Source organism: Cricetulus griseus, chromosome 8 (assembly GCF_003668045.3).
Source record: "Cricetulus griseus strain 17A/GY chromosome 8, alternate assembly CriGri-PICRH-1.0, whole genome shotgun sequence".
Lineage (NCBI taxonomy): Eukaryota > Metazoa > Chordata > Mammalia > Rodentia > Cricetidae > Cricetulus > Cricetulus griseus.
The window spans coordinates 87,864,421-87,885,987 of NC_048601.1; the positions used below are offsets into that span (position 1 = coordinate 87,864,421).

The 21,567-nt window shown below is 45.0% G+C and overlaps 1 protein-coding gene across 1 annotated transcript in view; it reads right to left on the reverse strand.

The window, feature by feature from the left end:
• Positions 1 to 21,567, reverse strand: part of Creb5 (cAMP responsive element binding protein 5) — a 315,064-nt gene that overhangs the window by 219,331 nt on the left and 74,166 nt on the right. The window contains exon 4 of the mRNA XM_035448718.1: positions 19,969 to 20,141. Coding sequence (XP_035304609.1) covers positions 19,969 to 20,141 — 173 coding nt within the window. The remainder of the gene's footprint in view (positions 1 to 19,968; positions 20,142 to 21,567) is intronic.

A 21,567-nucleotide genomic window follows, 5' to 3' on the forward strand; every position in this document is an offset into this window, starting at 1 on the left:
CTATTTGCTTCCATCAGCAACAACAGGCTTTGTCTTCCAGTTGTTTGGCTTGCTAAAATGCCACATTGTGGTTATGCTGAAATTATTTATACCCAACTACTCAAGATTGTCCCCTGGATTCTGAGGCCACAGAGGTGGGGAACTATTGGACTTGTTACATGTTACCTATGTGACTTTGGGTAAGTAGCAACCTCTCATCTATGAGATGAAAATCACTATAATATCCCTACTTAAAGATAACAAAACTGAGGCCCAGAGAAAACTAGTGATTAGATTTTCTACCTCGTGCAGAATATGTGCAGGGCTGCATCTTACAGATAGAGCTCCATAGCCCATCACTGCCATCATCTCAGCCCTTTTCAGACACGGGGCATGTCCAGGACTCAGCAGCCTTGGAAGCCCCCATGGTATGGAGCCACCAGACCTCTGCAGCAACATTGAACTCTTGACCTCTTCAGGCTCATCACCAACCACTGCCCACTGAGTGGGCATCCAGGAAGCCTGGGGCTTTGCAGGGTCACTAACTACCCAGCTTTTGGTTCTAAAGGACTTCAACCCGTTTGCTCTCTCATTCAAAATCCCTCCAAGATTTAAGTACACCTTCTAAGTTAATCAGTTTCAAACATTTGCTTAAGAAATCAAAGATGTAAAAGTGCCTGTTGCCTCACTCAAAGCTGAAAATGGAGATAGAGGTCTCTTCCCCTGCTGGTTCTGCATTCTATTCCCTCTGAGTTCTTTGCAAGGAAAAAAAAAATATGTTGGCCACAGTTGCAATCAGCTTTAATTCATTCTTTATTGCTGCTCTGGTTTTGTGTTATTTGAGCTGGTTTAACTGTTAAAAGCGTTTCAAATGTTCACATGGTCTGCATTAGGTTACTGAATTAAAACAGGCACAGCCCACCAAATGTAGCTCTCTGAAATGCAAACCACATGAGTTTGATTCCTTTGTGGTATAACTTTAATTGGGTTCAGAGGTCTCAGGGACTTACCTGTCTGTCTGCTCCATGATGACCTGATCTGATAAGAAAACCTTAAAGGGACTGGGGAACCAGAGTGACTTGGGTTCTAGTTTCTGAGCCGATGCTGGCCATTGGTTTGGGGGCTCCTGCTGCACTCTGCTCCAACTCTGCAAACTCAGCTCAGTTGGAAATCACAGGATCCTCCCTTGGAGCTTTTTCACTTGCTGTCCCAGTAAGTGTGTGGCAGGTACAGATCATCCGAGCCACAGACACAAAGTACAGGGGAAGCATCAAGATAGTCTTCAGGGAACACACCAACATAACCTGTGATCATGTCTCCCTTAGCTCCAGGGTTCACACTCCTAGTCTGCTCAACCATAAAGCCTTTTACTCTTTTCTAGACTCAAAGGGAAGGGAAGCGAAGGGAAGTTTTGAGCTCTGGCTTCTAAGGAGACTACCAGCCCATCTCTTCTGGCTACTGCCCTCCCTCTTACAGAAGTTTCCATTTCGTACTCAACTGAAAGTGGGCAGAAACATGTAACTATGGGTCAGTTCCTGGAAAGGACAAACTTCTCCTTGTAGCTTTCAAAGAAATAGTCCCATGACATTAACACATCAATAAATATCTTCTGAGTTTTATGAACAGGTACACAAAAGCCACCTCAGTAGAAATACAGGGAGAAGGCGTAGAAGGCTGCTGAGGTTTAAGCCGAGCTTCCTGACAAATGGTGTCAAGTCTCATTGACAAACAACCTTGTGATTTCAATCCCCAAAGGGAAACCTAGAACTGTATGGAGCAGGCATGATGTCCATTGGAACTAGTCTGCCCTTGCTAGGAACACAAGTGGGACACTTGGTAATGACACAAGTAGAAGTAGACATTTGATTTGCAACTTAACAGAGCTCTTTTTCATTCAAATAATGGGGGGAAAGACATTGTCAGAATCTCTTCAAAGTTAATTCTCTGCCCAAAAGATTAACTTGGATGGTTTAGAAAAATGTTGTAGTCTTTCTAAATTAACTACACTCACATAACATAAATACACTCACTCCTAACCACTCCAAGAGCTGGGACCTATCAAAGATCATGGCTAAGGGCACCAGGTTCTTCTATGTGCCAGTTACTTCCACCCATTGTCTCAGCATGATCCCAACCTCGGATGGAAATACCATCCTCATTTTAACAGAAGAGGCAACAGAACACTAAGTGATTGTCATTGGATGGGAATTTAAGCAGTGTGAGGCCAGCATGGTGTTGTTTAGCAGTAGATAGTCCACCCTTTCCTTTGTCTTGGCAAAAGGAGATTAGACAGGCCAAAAGAGATGCAGATGGAGAGAAGACGGTGGTGGAGAGTCTTCAAGGGAGTGACAAGACAGCTCTCAGGGCCCTTTATCACCCTGGTCCTTCCTCTACCTGGAACTGATGCCCCCAGGAAGGAGGGAAACCATTTCAATATTCACTACCTAGAGATACTAACCTTGGGATTTTGCTGATTTTTTTTTCATCTTTACAATTAGTTATTTGATAATGAGGGGGTAGTTAGGAAAATTGCATTGTAAACTAAAAAGTGGCTTAAGAATGATACATTTCACTCTTGGTCAAATTCAGTAACAACAAAAGCAATATGGAACTACCGAATGCTAATGGTTCACATGCTAATAGCTGGAGTAAAGCTACTGATACCTGCAGCTAAAAAGTTCATTTTAATATTTTGTAACATCTGAGACAGAACCCAGGACATTTTATTTTACCAGTGAGCTGTATTCTTGCTCCTATACACCTTATTTCAAAATATATCAAAGAACTATGATGGCTTGATGTCTACTAGATAGATAACATGATAAAACAAATGAAATGTTCATTACAGAATCTATGTGGCAAATATGGAATCCTTCAAGCTTTCCTACATATTTTAAAATTATTGTAGTAGAATTTCAAAGGGAAAGTGACTATAAGGTAAATGTTTTATTTCTTGGCCTCTGGTTTCCTGACATATTTGAGTTATTTAGAAACTGGACAGGTGGGAAGAAATTGCATTACTGGGAAGAAAGCCAGTATCAGCTAATAATTACACTATCCCTTTCAAGGAAGATGGTGCCCTTGGGAACAACTCACTGACCAGTTGTAATTCCAGTTTCACAATCTCAGAAAAGAGTTTCTTGCTAAAAGAAAACAAAAATCAAAACACCATCTTCCGGAAAGACATGTCTTGTCATTCCCATGAATGCATGTTAGGGTGGTTCCCTGCACAAGATGGGGATCATGGGAACCCATTCCTCCACAAGGATCTTGACACAGTCCATGTCTGCTGGGGGAGGGAGAGTCTCATTCCTCAATGGTGTAACCACTGCTAAGTAACTTTTGCTCTAGTAAATAACCCCACCCCAGGCTCATGTGGTGAGCCTCAAACACAGAAAGACATGGAAGTGAGAAGGGAATGTTGGAAAGTAAAAGAGTGAGAGGGAGATGAGAGGGTAATGAGGAGAAGTATAATCGAAGTATACACACACACACACACACACACACACACACACACACACACACAGAGAGAGAGAGAGAGAGAGAGAGAGAGAGAGAGAGAGAGAAGAGAGAGAGAGAGAGAGAGAGAATGGGGGAAAGAATGGTAAGAAAACACAGTGGAGGCAAGCAGAAGATACCAGATTTTAACATTACACATGGTGTCATAGGAAGAGGTGAAACTTAGCATTTGAACTACATGGAGTCCTTTTGAGTTTGAGAATCTAGACTTGGAAGCCTAAAAGGAATGAGTAGCCTTAGGGAAAAAAACATAGATTCCTGGTAAATGTTTGATGAAGAAATGAATATTTTGTTAAAATATACTAAAGAAGACCTGATACTGAAAATAGGCAACTAATTGTTGCCACTATTGACCCCGGTGTTTCCATTAAGGTCATGCACATGTCTCCTTTCAATCCTTTTCTATCTATCTGTGCTACATGCACACCAGTATAACCCTACTCCATGAGGCCACACGGAAGCTGATGTAGAGAAAGAGAATGTAGGTCCTACTACTGTATTCAAGTTACTTAAAACCTCGTCAACACATAGAGTGATTGGCCCCATCCTAGGCACAGTGGGACTCGGGGTATCTGAGGCCAAATCAGGGTCTCAGATGGCACCTTCACTTCAACCCAAAGGATAGAAGTATCCCTTCCTACAAGAATTTAGACATACTACCTTGCTCTGGAGTCAGCAGCCCCTTGTGCCATCCTTGGGTCCACAAACAAAGCTAGATGGGGGCTGGTAGAGTGAGGTGACAGAAAAATAGTCAGAAAAAGGTTTGGGGATATGTGTGCCCACAAAGGCATTCCAGGTATTGGGGAGGCAGTCAGGCTTTCCACTGAAGGGCAACCAGTTGGAGACTGGTCTAAGCTGGCTCTTGTTTTATAACCTCTCAACACATGTGTGCAGCCAAGGCTAAATTTAAAACCTATACCGTGAACCTTAGGAAAATAAACCACATTAAACATGCACAAATTGAAAATATTACACAAGAGATTTCACAGGAAATTGGTCCAAATTTAGCCTTGCTCTTTATGTATTTAAGCCTCTTACTCAGTGCTCAGAACTTTCTATCAGAGATTTAATATGAGTCTACCCTCCCCAGCCCTCACCTCAGACCTGCTCCACAATGGCCTGCTTAGTTTTACAATTTTTTTTTTTAACTTCCAAAGTATCCTACTACACTTTCTGGAACAGCACTGTGGCTGGCTGTGATGGCATCAGTGGGGGGTGGGGTTGAGCATCTCCCTGAGAATGCCACACTAGTACCTGGCACAGACAGAACAGCCAGATGTGACAAATGCCAACATTTCATTTCATTTGTGGTCAGTGACGGCAGCAGTGGCCCTTCTCGGTGCTTTTTGGATTTCACATTGCTTTCCTTTCTCCTGTATATTTCTTTTGTTCTTAATCTTGGGTTGTCTTTCTCAGAATCTCTTCAAGCCCTTGCTCCCCTTGAGTGAAGTCAAGCATTGCTAAGTAAATAAACTACTTAGATCCTAAGAATTTAACAATCCCACTTTCACAATGAAATTTATATCTTCTGGTTGATCGCAGAGCGAGAAGCTGGACCACTCTCTCCACCTCATCTCTGGTTTACTGCCATCAGCAGTGACTGTAGGGTGCTGCCAGGGCATGCCAGTCTGCGGCCCCAGGAGAACAGCAGTTGCCAGGTGAGAAAGTGATGCCAAACCAAAGAGTGGTTTTGGGGGACAGACACATATAGCCCCAGGACATGCTGGGATGTCCTATTCTTTCACAATTGTTGCTGCCAGCCAGAACTTGACGGTTACTGGCGCTTTCTCACAAACCACTTTTCGAAGCCTTATTAAATTAGAGCTCGTTTTCTATTTAGATTGGAATTTTTAAATGATTTTTGAAGCCTGAAATTCATGGTGTGTGCCTGCTTCTCTTTACTATGCCAAAAGAAACGCTCGATGGTAAATGTGATTACCTTTATCCCGGTCCCCTTTCTTTACTCCTATAATTCTCTACTTCTTATGAGAACTACAAGGCTCAAAAAGAGTGAGTAAACTGGGCAAATGTGCAATGCAAGACTTCAGTCAGAGAGCTCAGGGGGCAGGGCGGGTGTCTGGGCATCTGGAGATCTGGCAGGGAAAATTACCCCATTGTAAAGAAACTCGAAAGAAGTTTTGTTATTCCTACGGCTATGTTCCTCCCATTTTAGTTTAGAAAAACTAAAAGAGCATCCTGGATCCTTGCCAGTGTTGTTAGCTAACCTGGGAAACTATTTGTCCCTGCTTTATCCACTGGCAATGGCAGTCACCACACTACCCCAAGGGGTCTTGCACCAGGACTCCTAAAGAGCCTGTGTTTAGAAGACACCCAGTCAGAGTTCTGTTCAGAAAGGGCGAGGACCACAAACTGAGTCAGTGGTTTGGCAAGGAGAATTACTTCAATTTTCTGACTCATTAAAAAATATTATGGAAATCAAGGTGACATCATGGTTTGAGGAGCCTATTAAGGGGAGGATCATGTGGATCCTAAAACTGAAAAGTCCTACGGATAGGAACATTCAAACAAGTCTACTAACTAACTAGGAGGATGCTGAGACAAGAAAGGCAATTGGTTTACATAAAAAAGCAAAGCAACTTCCTTCCCTCATTGCAAACACTAGTTTTCAAGTCTTTGAAGCAATAGTAACCTGTGACTTTAAACCCCAACCCTGTGATTGACAGCCCGGGAAAGCCTGTGCCTCTTTGTTCCTAACACCAAGCCCTACTCGGGCTCTCAATGTGGGGACTAGCTCATGCCCCTTCACCTAGCACACAAGTCTGGTGGCAGTGCTGTCTGGATCCCTCAGACTTTAAATCACCCAGAGCCCTAAAAGGAGGTGAAAGAATACTTTACAAAGAATTGGGAAAACTACAGAGCAAAAACAGGCAGTGTCACCACATAGGCTACTCCCCTTTTTAAGATGACTTGAAAGAGATACAGCTGCTCAAACTGGGCACTCTTGAAGATGAACCTCAGCCTGCAGAGGGCAGGAGAAAGAAGGCACAGTTCGCACCAACTTCTTGATGATTCCATTCAGTGCTTGTAAAAAATATGTAATTACACACACATGCATCCATGAACACAGGCTTTCTTGGCCAAACCCAAGCACATGCAGATTAAAACATCAGGCCCACCCTGAGCTGTCCCTCATAACTGTCCCTCGTGGCTGGCCTCATTGTTTGTGATCAGGCAATGAAGTATTCAAGACTGGAGAATGGCACGTTCTACTGCAAACTTCCGGATGGCTCAACTCAAAAGCACCAATTCTACTTGCAACACTGACCTGCCCTTCTTTGCAGATTATAGAGCAGATAGCTTAAGCCACAAAAAGCCTGTGCTTCAGCATTCAGCAGTTACTGCTATAGAGAACATGCCTGGAAGAACAGCCGCCCTTGTTCACCTCAGGGTGGACAGTCTCCACAACGTGGATATTCAGTCCTGAGAAGCTGTGAGTTCACTAAGCTCTTCCCTGAGATGTCACTAGTGGCCCCTTCTGGTTTGGGCAGGCCTCCCTCAGTGTTCGCTTCTGTAGCCACGGGGACTTGGAGGGTTCCACCAAAGAGGCTCAGGCTGCAGGATAGTCATTCTGCAGAAGGTAGCTTTGTTCTGATTCTTAGCTTGCTTTTTTTTCTCTTACTATTTTTTATCCTCACATCTGTTACAGCTCAGTAAAAGGAGAATGGGGTGGTAGATCTTTTACCACAGCCCTCTTGCCAAGGTAGACAGCTCCATAATCCATGGAGGCGTGCACAAAAGATCCTGAAGGTACGCTAGCATAACAAATTACCAGACTCTGTGGCTCAGAAACAACACAACGTATTTTATTTGGGAGGTTGGGAGTCTGACATGAAGTGTTGCCCAGCTATTTCTTCTGGAGTTCTGAGGCAGAACATGTTTGTGCCTCTTCCCTAGCTTCGAATATTGCCCACAGTCCTCCGCATCCCATGGTCTTTGGCTGTTATGGCTTCAGTTTCTGTCTCTGTAGGCTCATGACACTCTCCCCCTGTGATTCAGTCCCTGCATCTTCACATAAGTCGACCATTTGTTGAATTTAGGGTCTTAACCTGAATTACATCTTATGTCAGGTGTCATTTAGATATGCCAGGGGTTAGGTCTAGTGTGTATCTTTTAGAAGAAGATAACTAAGCCTGTAACAACTAAGCCTGTAACAACACGCATTCAATAGTTAAGGTTCACAAATAGCTGAGTCTTGCCTCTGAGGTGAACACTCACTGAGCCTATGAACAAATTAAGGGCTGTCTTGGGGTATGATGTGGGGCAGAAGTAGCCTTAATATAGCTCCCTAGCCTGACGGGCAGGGTGGACTGTGGAGGAAGTAAAGTTAATGAGAAAGAGGAAATGATAGTGAAATACTGGAGGATTAAATCAAAACAGAGAGAGTGGAGGCCTGAAGAGGAGGCTGTAGCCAAGGAACAAACCACGCTCAGCCTGGGACTTCTGCATCTCTGCCCAACCTAGGACTCAGTATCTTTCATGTTCCTCCTATGGTCCAAAGTATTAGTTTGTTCTGTCTCACAAGTGAGCTGTAACTGAACTATATACTATGACTGGAGACGCGAGGATACACAGGCTCTGATGAAATCCCTGTGTCCTCCCCTTAGTGCTTAGCACGCACCCTCTGCTTCTAGATGCCCTCCTGTCACTTTGGAAACTGTAGGTTTCTCCCCAAGCTCTTCCACTCTCACAGGTGATGATCTCACTACTTCTCTAGGAAACTGGTTTTCAGGATGGTGCCTGAATCAGTTTACCTGCAAATTCACACTCACATAGTTTGTAATGGCAAGCGACGGAGGGAAAACTCCCCAAGTTCTGTAGTTCTTAAACTGTTTTCTTTTTTCTTTTTCCCCACAGAACCCATTATTCTATGAATTAGTTCTGGAGAAAACCAACAAAATTATCAAATGTGGAGTTGCTGTGGTTGCAATGGGGGCCTGGGAGACAAGTGTCCTTCCTACCTAGTTAGTTCCATATCCTTTATCTTTGACAGATACTGAGCTGTTTGTATCCTGTCCAGTTGAGTGGACTTAAAGTGTCCATATTCCAGCAATCAGTCTTTATGTTGGGGCATATAGATATCACATTACAATACCCTGAAGTCTACTTATTTTTTTAAAGATTTATTCATTTATTTCCAGTCAGTTTTTATTTAAAGGAGAAAAGTGTAACTGAGAAAACAAGAGCTCTCCCAGAGTCATCGTATCAGGGCAGTATTCGTGCCTGGCCTTTTCATCGCTGGCTCTGCCATGCCACTTGCCTCGAATCTCTGACAGTATCCCTTGGTTTGCTCAATCTGCTAAAATCCATCCATCCACCTAGTTTAAAAACAACTAACAACAACTTTGAACCTCTTTTCATTTGAACAAATGGAGGAGAGGGACTAAAATTAGGTCAACTAATAGAAAGAAATTCAATAAAAGAAAAATCAGACCCATCACCATAAAAACCAACTTAAGAAAGAGACTTTGGGAAACCCCCAGCTTCCTAAGGAAACTCTCAGGATAACATGAGGGAGAAGGTTCTTTCTATGCAGGCCTGAAAAACAAGCGAGTCTCACTGCCAGGCCAGAGCAGATCCCATTCCACAGGACACTTGGGTTAAAAGACGTCAAAGGACTGACCTAAACAATACACACTCCCTACCATGCACAAAGGTGGCTCCCTGGGAAGGCTACCACTGAAAAACAACACATTCAGATTCTGTTTTATTAAACCCCATGTTGCTGGGGCCCCTTTCCCTTGGCCATTCCCTGTTTTAAATTCCTAGAACAAATGAAAAATGAAAAGCCAGCAACCCTATACTCCCATGAAACCTTACCTAAGGACAGGCTTAATACTGTGGAGCGACTGCTGGGTTTCTGTTGCTTCTCAGAGCTGTTTGTCATCTTTTATGAAAACCCAGATGGGAATGCCCCTTTGTAATATTTTCCCACTTAAAACAGTTTTTCTATAAATAATATCCAGGGTCGCAAATCCCTGGAAAGCACTGCAGCTTTCATTTGTGTCTTATTTGGGCAGGGGCATTCACCAAGGGGAACTGGTTAGCAAAGGGAAATGGGCAAGCCTCCTTTCAATGCATAACAGGATAGGCTGTTCACCACCCTGCATTGGTGACACCCCAGGAACCCAGTCACCTCACTCTTGATAGACCGGGAAGCATTTATCACCCTGACAGGACTCCTCCCTTGCTCCAGTCCTGCAAGGTGACTCTGGTCTTTTGTGAGCACAGGGGCAGTAGCAGCTTTGAGGAGAATGACTGGACTGTGTCTGTGGAGACAAAGCTGACAGTCCGCTTGGGGTTTTGATGCCAACTGCAGGCTGCTGGCTTGTTGTTTTATTCCCGGCTCTGCAGTTTTTCCGGGAGCTCTTAGAGGCTCTGTTTTAGCAACTTGAGCTAACAATCACCCACCTTGGGAATCAGGGGTGGCAAAGGTTGAGAGGAGAGACACTGCACTTGGGATGTATGCTGTTCCCTTTAATCACCCAAAGGCCTCTGCCTGTGACTGTGGAGCAGGCTTTGGCAAGGAACCCAGGTAGTGACTTGGAAAAACTGTGTCTAGAAGATTGGCTCATCCTGGTCCTTTCCCCGCCTTGTCTGGTGGTCCCTCTCATCAGACACAGCATCTGCTGTGAACGTTGTGATTGTTAATAAACACCAGGCTACACTGACCTTCAGGAATTCCCCCACTACACTGACCTTCATGAATCCGCTGCCCCTGAGGAGAGCATGGAATGGGAAGAAGCCTGTGGTTCGGGCACTCCATATATGACAGCAAAGGGAACAAGAAATGATACAGAATATGCAATCTATGGCATTTGTTGGTAAGGAGCCTAATTAAGGAAAAGTGGAGGCAAGGGGCTGAGAGTGATGGCACACACCTCAGTCCCAGGCCTAGGGAAGCAAAGACAAGATGCAAATTTGAGGCTTTGATAGCAAGACTCTGTCTCAGAATTTCAAAGGCACACGTAAACAAATAAGCAAATACACAGTTCACGCTGTGAAGACTCTGCCTCTCAACAGGCTCTCTGCTTTCATTGTTCCTACATTTTAGGCTATGCCACTTTGGCGTTAACTTCTTACTGAAGACACTTTGGCCTAACTTCTTACTGAAGACATGTTTTCTTATTTGTTTTTGAATTTTTAAATAAAGAAACGAAAAAGGCTCGAAAAGAACTAACTTTCCTCTTCAAACCTAAGGAAAGCCAACACTTGGGGTATCTGACCAGAAAGAGCTTCTTTGGGCCTCTTTCACATCAGTTTCACATTCGATGGCCACTGGGTAGGAAACCCAGTGAAGTGAACCAGGAGGAGGGTGTGGTGCAAACATGTTCAAGCAGTTGTGGGCGACTGTTCTGTCCTTTGTGTTCCATGGCTTCTGTGAGAGGCCTCAGTCTGGGGCAGGCTCCAAACTGCCAACTCAATGGGGCAAATAATAATTATTCCTAATGGCAATAATAATTATGGAATGCAGTGCACCCGATATTAGATGGGCTGTCTGTGGCTTGAGGTGGGGCAGTCGAAGCTTCACACACTTGCTTTATAAATCTCACACAAACACAGACGGGGGGGGGGGGCTGCACACGTACACTCACATGCTTGCAGAGAGGGGAGAAGGAGGAAGAGGAGGAAGAAATCTTCACGAAGTACATAGCTACAGAACCAACATTCCAACATATGTAAACAGCTGCTACTCACACAACAAAAGGAGATTGGGTGCATGTGATCTTTGAAAGCCTGTGCACCCTTATTTTTCCCTTGAGGTAAAAGTCTCCACCTTGTCTAATTCCAGCTAATTCTTTCTGGGGGAGATGAGAAAACAGGAGGGAGGGAGGGAGGGAGGGAGGGAGGAGGGAGGGAGGGAGGGAGGGAGGGGAACTGGCAGCTCTGGATGCATGCTCTGCCCTGACCTCACACTCTACCCTACATCTGAATCTCCTCACCAACATTCCAGCCTTCCGTGGTGAAGCAGAGCCTGGCTAGTTTCACATTTCCCCCCTTACCACAAGTGGGATCTACACCTAAGCTAATAGCCACCCCCCAGCCCAAGATGGGCTGGTTACCACCTCCAGGATGTCAGCTTTATCACGGAAGTACCCCTTCCCACCTGCCAGTAACATCAGGGTGTCAGGGAAAGAAAACGTAGCCCCTCCTGGAAACAAACTTTCTAGAAAATGAGCAACCACTTGCACTTTCTGAAGTTTAAGCAAAGGAATCCTGGATGCATAGACGTTATTTTTCTCTTTGAAGTTTTGCTACCTTTATTTACCTTATGAAGATGAGTGTGTACCACAACACATGATGCGCAGAGACCAGAGGGCACCCTCCCACTAGGGGCCTCAGGGGTTGAGTTAGGTAGTCAGGTTCGGTGGCACGTGCCTTTACTTCCTGCATCCCCTTTTTCCCCCTCTTGGAATCTTATGCTTGCTTGTCACCTTGAGTACTGTCACGTAAGAAGAAAACTATACAAGAACATTCATGATATGGGAAAACCCTTGCTATTCAGAATATACTGGATACACCTGGAAAATGCTTCAAGTGTTTTGAGTAAGGCTACACACCCGTCAAAGAGCCTAAATTATGTTCCAGTTAAGCAAAATATTAGGGAATGTGTGTGTATATATACACACTTTTCATTTGGGTGCACCTGGACCATAAAAGTCCACAGTCACCCTTAAGAGTGTTGGGCAGTTTATTTTGGATTATTTTAAAGTCATTTTTTTCAGTGTTTTAGAGAGGCATGGTTTGGAATATGCACCCCTAATGTTGTGGTTTTGTTTAATTTTGTCACTAAAAATATACTGTGGGCTTAACTCAAGGCTGCAGAGTGACTTTAAAAGAAGCTTTTGGCTTCATTGACCTTACCAGTTCATCCAAATGGCCCCACCCTCCATGATCCACATAAGACAGAAACAGGATCAGTCATTAGGATCAGCCTACCTTCTCTTTAATCCGCCATTTCACTGCTTAGCCCTCCAGGTCCTTTGAGTTGAGCAACACTGCTGGAGGGAATATATCATGACAATCGCAAACCCCAAGGAAGCTGAGTTTGGGGAGAGCTATAGACTATCTGAACTCCAGGATGTGCCAGAATGTGAACAGAATAGAACTTGGGAACACATGGGAAGGAAGGGTCCACACAGCCTGAGGGGCCTGTCTGGAGGGTCAGGGAGATCTGCTCTAGATTCCACTGTTGCCAAATAGTGCCAGTCTCTTCCTTTCCCCATCTTCACCTAAGGATTCTGCACACGATTCTATCACATGGGAATCACCACACCCACTCTACATTTGAGTAAACTGAGGCTCAGTTTCACTCACTTACCTAGTTCATCCTAACAATGACCTGCGGCAGGAGGAAAGCTAGGCCACCTACTCACGTCCCCATCCCTCACCTGGGAAACGGTGGGGTTCACCCAAAAAAGCCAAGGAGCCCATTATACCCGAGGAGTCTGCCAAACAGATATTGAATGGAGGGGGAAGGGCTCCCAGTCCCCAACCCTGCCTAGCTGAGGAATTATTGGCAGTTGATGACTTTGGAGAGATAAAGGAGAGCCAGTTTTCTATAACGGTGTGGCCTCTGGTAGGTTGATTACACTCCAGTGGCAGCACAAACTGGACTGTGAGTTAGAAAACAGAACACAAAGCAGACATGGAGGTGGGGGTGGGGTGGGGTTGAGGGGTAGATTTGGGAGGAGTTAGGAGACAAGTGGGCGAGAATATGATCAAGACACATTGTGTGCCTGTGTGAAATTCTCAAAGACGAGGTTAGTGTGGCAATTAATATTGACTGTCAATTTAACAAACCTAGAATTACCTAAGACAGAAACCTCTGGGTTGGGTTAATTGAGGAAGACCCATATTATAATTGGGCTATACCATCTCATCTCATTGGCTGGGATTCCAAGACAGATAGACAGAGAAGGGAGGAGGAGGGAAGGAGAAGGGGAGGGAAGGAGAGGGAGAGAGAGGGAGGGGGGAGTGCCCCAGCATTTGTTTCTTTCTCTGCTTCCTGACTGTGGTCACTGCAATGTGACCAGCTGCCTGGGGTTCCCGTCTCTACTGCAAAATGGACCCCAACACTTTTTGTCAAGCACCCTTCTTTAAGTTGCTCTTGTCATAACCAGGAAAAGAGTAACTAATACAGTTAGAGAGGGAAGCCCACACACCCCTGCACACAGTCCCAAGTGCCCAAAGATCATACCACTAAAATTAAATTATTTATGGAGAAGGCTACTATTACCATTCTGGAAAAGGAGCTTGGATTTTTCTGGTGGGCCCCACTGTCAGCTACAAATGTTTATCTCTGCTCTGGGCGACCCAGCGGGCAGATGAATGCACACCATTACACTGTGACCAGGCCGAGCCTCAGCCACAGATGACTCTGTCCTTTCAGATATACCCACATGTCTTCCACGACACCAGCCAAAGGGTGATTTGGAGATGAACAAGACCTCCATTCAGAACTCTGCCCATCCATCCCTGGCTAGTGACTTAGAACATGTTCTTTTTCTCCCTGGGCCGTAAAGTAGGGCTAGAAGGGAATATGATGCCCACTTCTCAAGCCACCAGAGAATACTAGAAAGTAGCACACAGAGCTACCTTGGACCCACCACATTCTGAGCATTAGATAAATGCCAGCATCCCCATCTTCAGTACTAGCCTTCCAACCGAGGAATTTTCTAACCATGAGCTCGAGGCCCCTGAAGGAGCCACAGTTTCCTCTGCCAAGTAGACCAGCCCTGCTGTATTCCAGATGAGCAGCTGAGACACAAGCACACAATCATCCACTGAGGTATCAGAGGCCACCGCCAGACTTAGCAAACAAGAGCAGGGCTGCTTTTCTGCTCTTTGGGACACTGAGCCCCGTGCTCATGTCTTCTGGCTCTACCCCTTCGTCTGGCTATAATCCTATGTGGTGTTACAACCTTTGAATGTTCAGAAACATTCGACTTCCTCCAGTATCAGTACTTAATGTTTCGTTCCACACATAAAACCCTATGAGTGGAAGGCTGCCGGCCCCCTTGTCAGAGGTAATTTCTCAAGGCTCTGCATGGGATTTAACGGAAGCCATATGGTTAAGTCTGTCAACCCTCCCTGAAAGCATCCCCCTGAAGGGCCCTCGTAAATGTTCTTGGGGCTGTGAAAGATCTAGCAATTTTTAAACAATAAAGCTATGTTCATAGCCGTGATATTCAGCACAACACAAAGCAGGAAATAATGGCTTCTGGTCTGAATTACTCAAACAGAGCTTCAAGTTGTCCTGGCTGAGGGCTGGGTTTGCAGTGACAAACTGAAATCTACCCCCAACTGCTTCCATCAGGAAGGAACTAGCCAGGATGTCCCCAACTTAGGCTATGATGCACAGTGACAGTCACAGCTAGGCTCGGTTTTGTTGAGGCACTTAAGAAAACCCTCACTGAGGGGATCAAATACAGGGTGTACAAGCTCAGTTTTTTGTTTTGTTTTGTTTTGTTTTCGAGACAGGGTTTCTCTGTGGCTTTGGAGGCTGTCCTGGAACTAACTCTGTAGACCAGGCTGGTCTCCAACTCACAGAGATCCACCTGCCTCTGCTTCCCTAGTGCTAGGATTAAAGGTTTGTGTCACCAAGCACGGTTTTAACTGCTAAGATGCCTCATTATTTAGATTTGCAAACTTCCTGTCTGTGAATGCAGCACTTCCCAACTCGCCCTTACTTGTTTTTCCCAGAGAAACAGTGACAGGACCCCTTCCTTGCCTCAGATCATCCCCATCTGATGGCACTTGGAGTGACAATGGCAATCCTCACAGCAAAACCTCTGCATTTTCCTCCTTGGAAAAAAAAGCATCAGTGCTCCAGCACCTAAGCTCCGCTTCCCATTTTTTCCCCCTTGGTATGCCCATGGGCTATCTGCAGACATTGTTCGTGACACAGCATCAGGAATTACAAAGAAATGCTGGGCAAGCAGCACAGACAAGGGAGGGAACAGGTAGAATTCATGCTAACAGCACCTTTTACATAAAATGAGATTTTCCTCATGACACTTTGTGCGACTTACTGCTATGGAGTAGACCTGACTACTTCAGCTCCACACAGAGTTTATGACTCATTCCCCAATCTCTACACTTGATGTGGACATTTATACCCCACAGACGAGAATTTGAGTAAAATCAAGGAGGACTTTCCCACATAAGCAGCTTCATGAATGCATTCTGTTGAAACTTATTGCTGATTCCCTAGTACAGCTGACGGATTTGTTAATAGAACTATGTTGCAGAATATTTGTACACTGTGAAGATGTGTCTTTGCCAAGGTGCTTTCTGATTGGTTTAATAAAGAGCGGAATGATCAATATCTATGCAGGAGAGGATAGGCAGGACTTCCTGGGAGAAAAAGAGGAAAGAGAATCTAGGAGGTGCCAGGGAGACACTGAAGAGGCTGGACATATGGTACAGAATAGAGATAACCAAGACAAGTGGCAGAAAGTAGATTAATAAAACTAGGCTAATTTAAATTAAGAGCTAGTTGGGAAAGCCTAAGCTAATGGCCAAGCTTTCATAATTAATAATAAGTCTCAGTGTTATTATTTGGGGGCTGGTGATCCAAAGAATGTCTGACTACAGAACCAAAATGTTTCAGGTTTATATATTCTGATATATCAAATGTAAAACTCCCATAGTATGCAATTACTGAGAAGTCTATGCAGACAATTAAAAAAAAACAAGAAGAAACCTCATAAATAGGTCAACAGTGCCTCCAACAATCTGTCAAAACTCTCTGCTGCTGACCATTGTGGTAGAACTCCATGTCCATATTATTTGCATCCCTCTCCTGAAGAATACTGAACATCTATCAAGTACCATCCCATAGAAGGGAACAGACTTCTCTAAGAACGCTTGGATCCATTAGGGTTATACCCAGCTAGCTCCTCAACTAATCATGGGCTCCTCCAAAAATGCCTAGTGTGATGAGGGAGAATTAGAGGCGCATGGGATTTACATTACCATTACCTGGTCATGTACTGCTTTTCCCAGGCTCTTCTGTCTTGATCCGGAGTTAATGAGCGTGTTATATGATATCTAATAAAAATGACTGGGGTAGAGATACTGTTTGGAATGTGCCACATAGCTGGTTCAAGGCTAAATCGATTTCATCTCTAGTTAACACATGCTTGTTTTCTGTCTCTCTTGTCTCTCCACAACCCATAGCTCATTTTTTTTTTACCCCATCTGGGAAACTTATCTCCTAAAACGCCCCCATCAATCAGCCAAAGACACTCTTCCTGACAGGGCATCTGCCAGTTTTACTAAGCACAAGCAGTCACTGGTTTGGGGGATGCCTCCCACACTCCCTAGAGTTGTGTGTGTTTCTAGCCTACTAAACCACCCACGTACAATTTGGGATATTTATACTTCCCTCCAGTTTCTATTGAGATAATAGCACTACTTTCTGAGAATTGAGCACAGGACATAGCAGGGGTCGCCAAGGAATAGAATAGAAGCTGAGACGGCTGCTCATCTACATACTTTCTTCAGGTTCTTATATTTCCATTCATTTGGTCTGCTTTGTCTCAGTATCTGCTCCCCAATTATGAAAATTAGATGGTTACAAGGACACATAAATACCCTTTGTCCTGGAAGCCTTCACTGACAACTGACACCACTTTCATTTCTCAGATCTTTATAGCCAACCTCTAGGCTTAAGCATCACAGGATGAAAGGAGACACACACACACACACACACACACACAGAGGGGGGTAAGGAGAGAGAGAAAGAGAGAGCAAGAGAGAGAGAGAGAGAGAGAGAGAGAGAGAGAGAGAGAGAGAGAGAGAGAGAGAGATGACTGCAGAAGTAAAGCCCCAGTGAAAGGGAAGGAGCAACTGGGAGAGGAGTCAGGCAGACCCATCTCTTACAAAGTTCCAGTTGTGAATACACCCACTGGCCACAGCACAAGAGTGTTGTGCATGGGCACAGGTGGGTCCCAGTCTCTCTGGTTCGATGCAGCTTCAGCACTGAGCCTGAATGAAGACTTTCATTGCTGTGTGCTGTTTTTGTTGGCCAATAGCCATGACAAACATTTGCAGGTGGCTTGGCCAGATTTTGACACTTAAATATTTGAGGTTGTGATAAAAATCAGAATATTACTACAATATGGTTCTGTAGGCTCATGCATGTGTGCATGCACATGCACGCGCATCACACACACACACACACACACACACACACACACACACACACACACACACACACACACTAGCATTTTTTAAAAAAAACTATCTGCAATTTCAAATGCTCATTCGAAGACGTCTCCCTGGGGAACTCATGTTTTAAAATGAGCACTCATTTCCTCTTTGCTGAGGGAAATAAAAAAGCCAACCATCCCCAAATGTTACCACCTAAGGTTCCATACTCGATCTTCTGGTAAGAAGGGCAGGGCTGGGGCTTGCTGAGCCTCACAACCATTGGGCAAGGCTTTGGATGGATCACACGGAGAAGCAGCGTAAGTGACAGGATGTGGAGGGTTTTGAAACAGCATAGTAAGCACAACAGGGAAGGATCTGGAGAAAAGAAATAGCCTCCCTCAAGCTGGGCAATGAAGACAGAGTCCTAAAAGTAACAATTATCTCCTAGAACACACCAGAAGAGACACACAACGCCTCCAAGAAGCAGAATCAGTGGCAAAGTGACACAGCCTACAAATGTCACCCAAAATGTACAGTTCAGGGCCAGCTGGATAAATTATTGACAGAGTCAATACCAATCTTAAAATTTAGTGCTAGCCTTAAAAGGATTGCTTCATAAAACCCAGTGCTGCTTTAACAATGAGGAACACTAAGGGCCTCAGAGAGGGATGTGGGCAAGGGTACAAGGGGCAGGCAGGGGGCGGCAGGGGGGAAGGAATGCTGTAAAACTGCTAGTAAACTCTTGCACATTTTATGCTTCTCCCCCTTGAAAGAAAAATAAAATAATTATAATTAGCTTGTCCAGCTGTGAACTATCTGCCCACAGCCAGGACCCAAGTGAGAAGGAGTCCCTTGAGACTTGAAGGCTGTCGTGAATGAAGCCACATTACTCTCCGAGGACATCACAGTTTAGAGATAGTGGCAATACTTGCTTTCCAAGTCACTTGAGAAGACATCTTTATCAGAGGTACTTGCTACAGTGACGCCTGCTTCTTTAAGCAAAAGGAACTCCAAGGGCCCCACTCACTGTCCTTGCTTTGACTGAGCCACCAAACACACCCATGACAAACAGAAGGGTCATTACCTTCAGCTCTGGTTTCATCAGGTGTCCTTCTGATGAACTGAGAAACCTGAGAAGCAGTTCCCTATTCTAGAGCATTCAAGAAGGAGCAAGCCATGACTGTTTTGTGGGCCCACTGTTGGTCTCAGAGAAGAGACACATGGGAAAATTGTAAGGAAGCATCTAAATTTGTTTTCGGTCACCACAGCCAGTGGGAAAATTCAGACTCGAGTCTGATGCATGCTCGCACCACAGGAAGTTCCCCTTGTGGTTTCAGCAGACGGTTCTGGGGACACAGGGCAGCCAGTTGTCAGCACCCAGCAGTGTACACTTAAGAAGCCAGGGCCTCTCCTCCCTAAGAACCCACATTCTTCCCCATCTTGTATTTCAACTTAACGCTTTGGAGGTTGGAAAGAACACACTCCGTCCTCATGCTGGAGATGCAGAAGTGTGTGTGTGTGTGTGTGTGTGTGTGTGTGTGTGTGTGTAGGGGGGGGGACTCTGCATTTCTAAGAAGCTGTTGGGTAATGTCCACATTGGTGATGGTCAGACCACACTCTGCGTAGCAAGAGGCTGGACTAGTCACATGATATGAAGAAACAAGAGCAAATTCCATCACACGATCTGAGTGTCAAGATACTTCTCCCAGTTCCCCTTAATGTCTCAATATTGTCTTATTCCATAAATGAGAGGGAAAGAGCGTGCTTCCATTGTTTTGTCTGTTTCAGGAATAAATGTGGGCCCATGAAGAGGCTGGGGTGAGTGGGGCTGCTGAGAATGAAATAACAAGAAAGAGACTTGGGGAAGACCAGGGGGGAAGGTAGCTATGGAATATACAGGTGGCCTAGCCAAGCAGCTTCAAAACTCCCAGGAATGGGAGGGGCACACTGCAAGGAGGAGCCGGGCTGGCAGAACTTGTCTCCATTTGCACCAAATGTTTGTCCTGAGCACCCTTCTGTGGTCTACATAATACCTACTATTTTTGCCAGTCATTCACAAATCTTATTTGAAGAAATTAGAAATTTGAAGAAATGAATAGTTTCCCCCACTACATCCAGGATTAAAAGATTTCACACCAAATGGAGACTCCTCCATCCTCTCATCCAAAGCATCACTCTGAGCTCTTGGCATCATCATATCAGACAGGGAAAACAACAGACCCAAGTCCCAGAAACAGGGAGAATATTCAAAACTTTGCCTGAGCTCCCCCAGAGACAAGGAAGTCTCCTTACCCGATCTGGCGGTTGGTGGAGGGAGCCTGTGTGATGACTGAGCTGGACTGGGGTGATGGCATGGCTTGCTGAATCACAACACTGGTGTCGTGGTTGGGCATCCGTGTGCTGCCTAGCTGGTGAGCTCCAGGTCCCGTCATGGTCCCACCAACTGCGTTATGCATGGAGATATTCTGCCCAGAGAAGACACAGGAGAAAGATCAGAAGGAGCCAATGCTCCAGCTACTCCCCAGCCCTCCCCGGCCAAAGCTGCAAATCTGGTCATGTCACCTAAATAGGGTTATGGCTTCCGGCAAGGTGTAGATTCATTGGTCTTGTTATAACTTAACAGTTATGAGGAAGTAAGAAATATTGATTACTTACCCAAAGAGTAAAGCACAAAAGGAAATGTCTTGGCATTTTCTGAGCATATTGCCACCCTGAAGGAAGGCTAACATGGTGGAGGGGAAGAGGACTGGTGTATACCCCATCTGACTAGGTGATACACACTGCAGTAGAAAATGGCAAGCACAGAATGCTGTTATCTGGTGGATTTAGTTCTTCATCCTGCTTCACCTAACATTGCACCAGGTTGCTGTCTTCCTTGTTTTCAGTACTACGACACTGCAACTATCTATCTTCTTTTCCAGGAAACTAATACTTCCCTAGATTATAATCTGGGTGCTGAACAAGCTATGTAGTGTGGCGGGTTCTTTCTAATAGATCAAATTGGGGTACTGGGAGTTCAATGACAAGGATATCACTTGCAACATGGGGCTATGTCTCCATGAAATGAGCCTCTGAAAACCATATGAAATAGTGGAATATAGAGAGAAGTGATCTTGTCCTCTAGACTATGGAATGGTGGTGTGTGGGTCAGAGCGGCCCTTCAACAAATGCCATTGCCTAGATGAACTGAAGAAGGGACACATACATTATCTGGGCCACACAACAGACTACTCTTGACTCCAATGGAAGCTATGCTGGTTGAAATTCAGAAACAAGCTAAAATAAAATTGGGCTAAAAAATTGTACTAGGTAGAAAAGCAAGCTAGTGGGACAAGATAGAATGCACACCGAGGCAGAAGAGGGTTGATCAAGGCACCGTGACTGAGCTGTTACAGAGTCAGAACCTAGCAAAAGAAGAGAATGTACATGGCTAACCCACTCACAGTCAAGAGTCTGAGGCAGACCCCTGTGCAGGCAGGTAGCCTCCTTCAGTCTAGAAGGATAGGCGACTTCCAGAGGTCAGTTAGATAGTAGGTTGAAGATGGGGTGGGGTGGGTGGAAGAAATGGAGTGTCATTTGCAATTCACCTGAGGGAGAAAAGGTATATATCTGTCCACACTTTGGTGTTAGCAAGGGAAAAAAAAATCAATGTTACCCAGGAGGCTGTGAAGTGGCCCTTTGAATTTCTTCTGCAAAGAGCAGGATTTCCTGCACTATGTGTTAACTGATGGTGATAACATGCAAGACATTGGGGGTGGTTGCACCCATCACATGGCACCTTTCCCGGGTTTCTGATTTCTAAGCCCTGACCACACAATTTGTAAGGAGTCCAGATGGAAAACGGGCACCTGGCTTAGACTGAGAGCTGACTGTGTCATCACAGGATCCCAA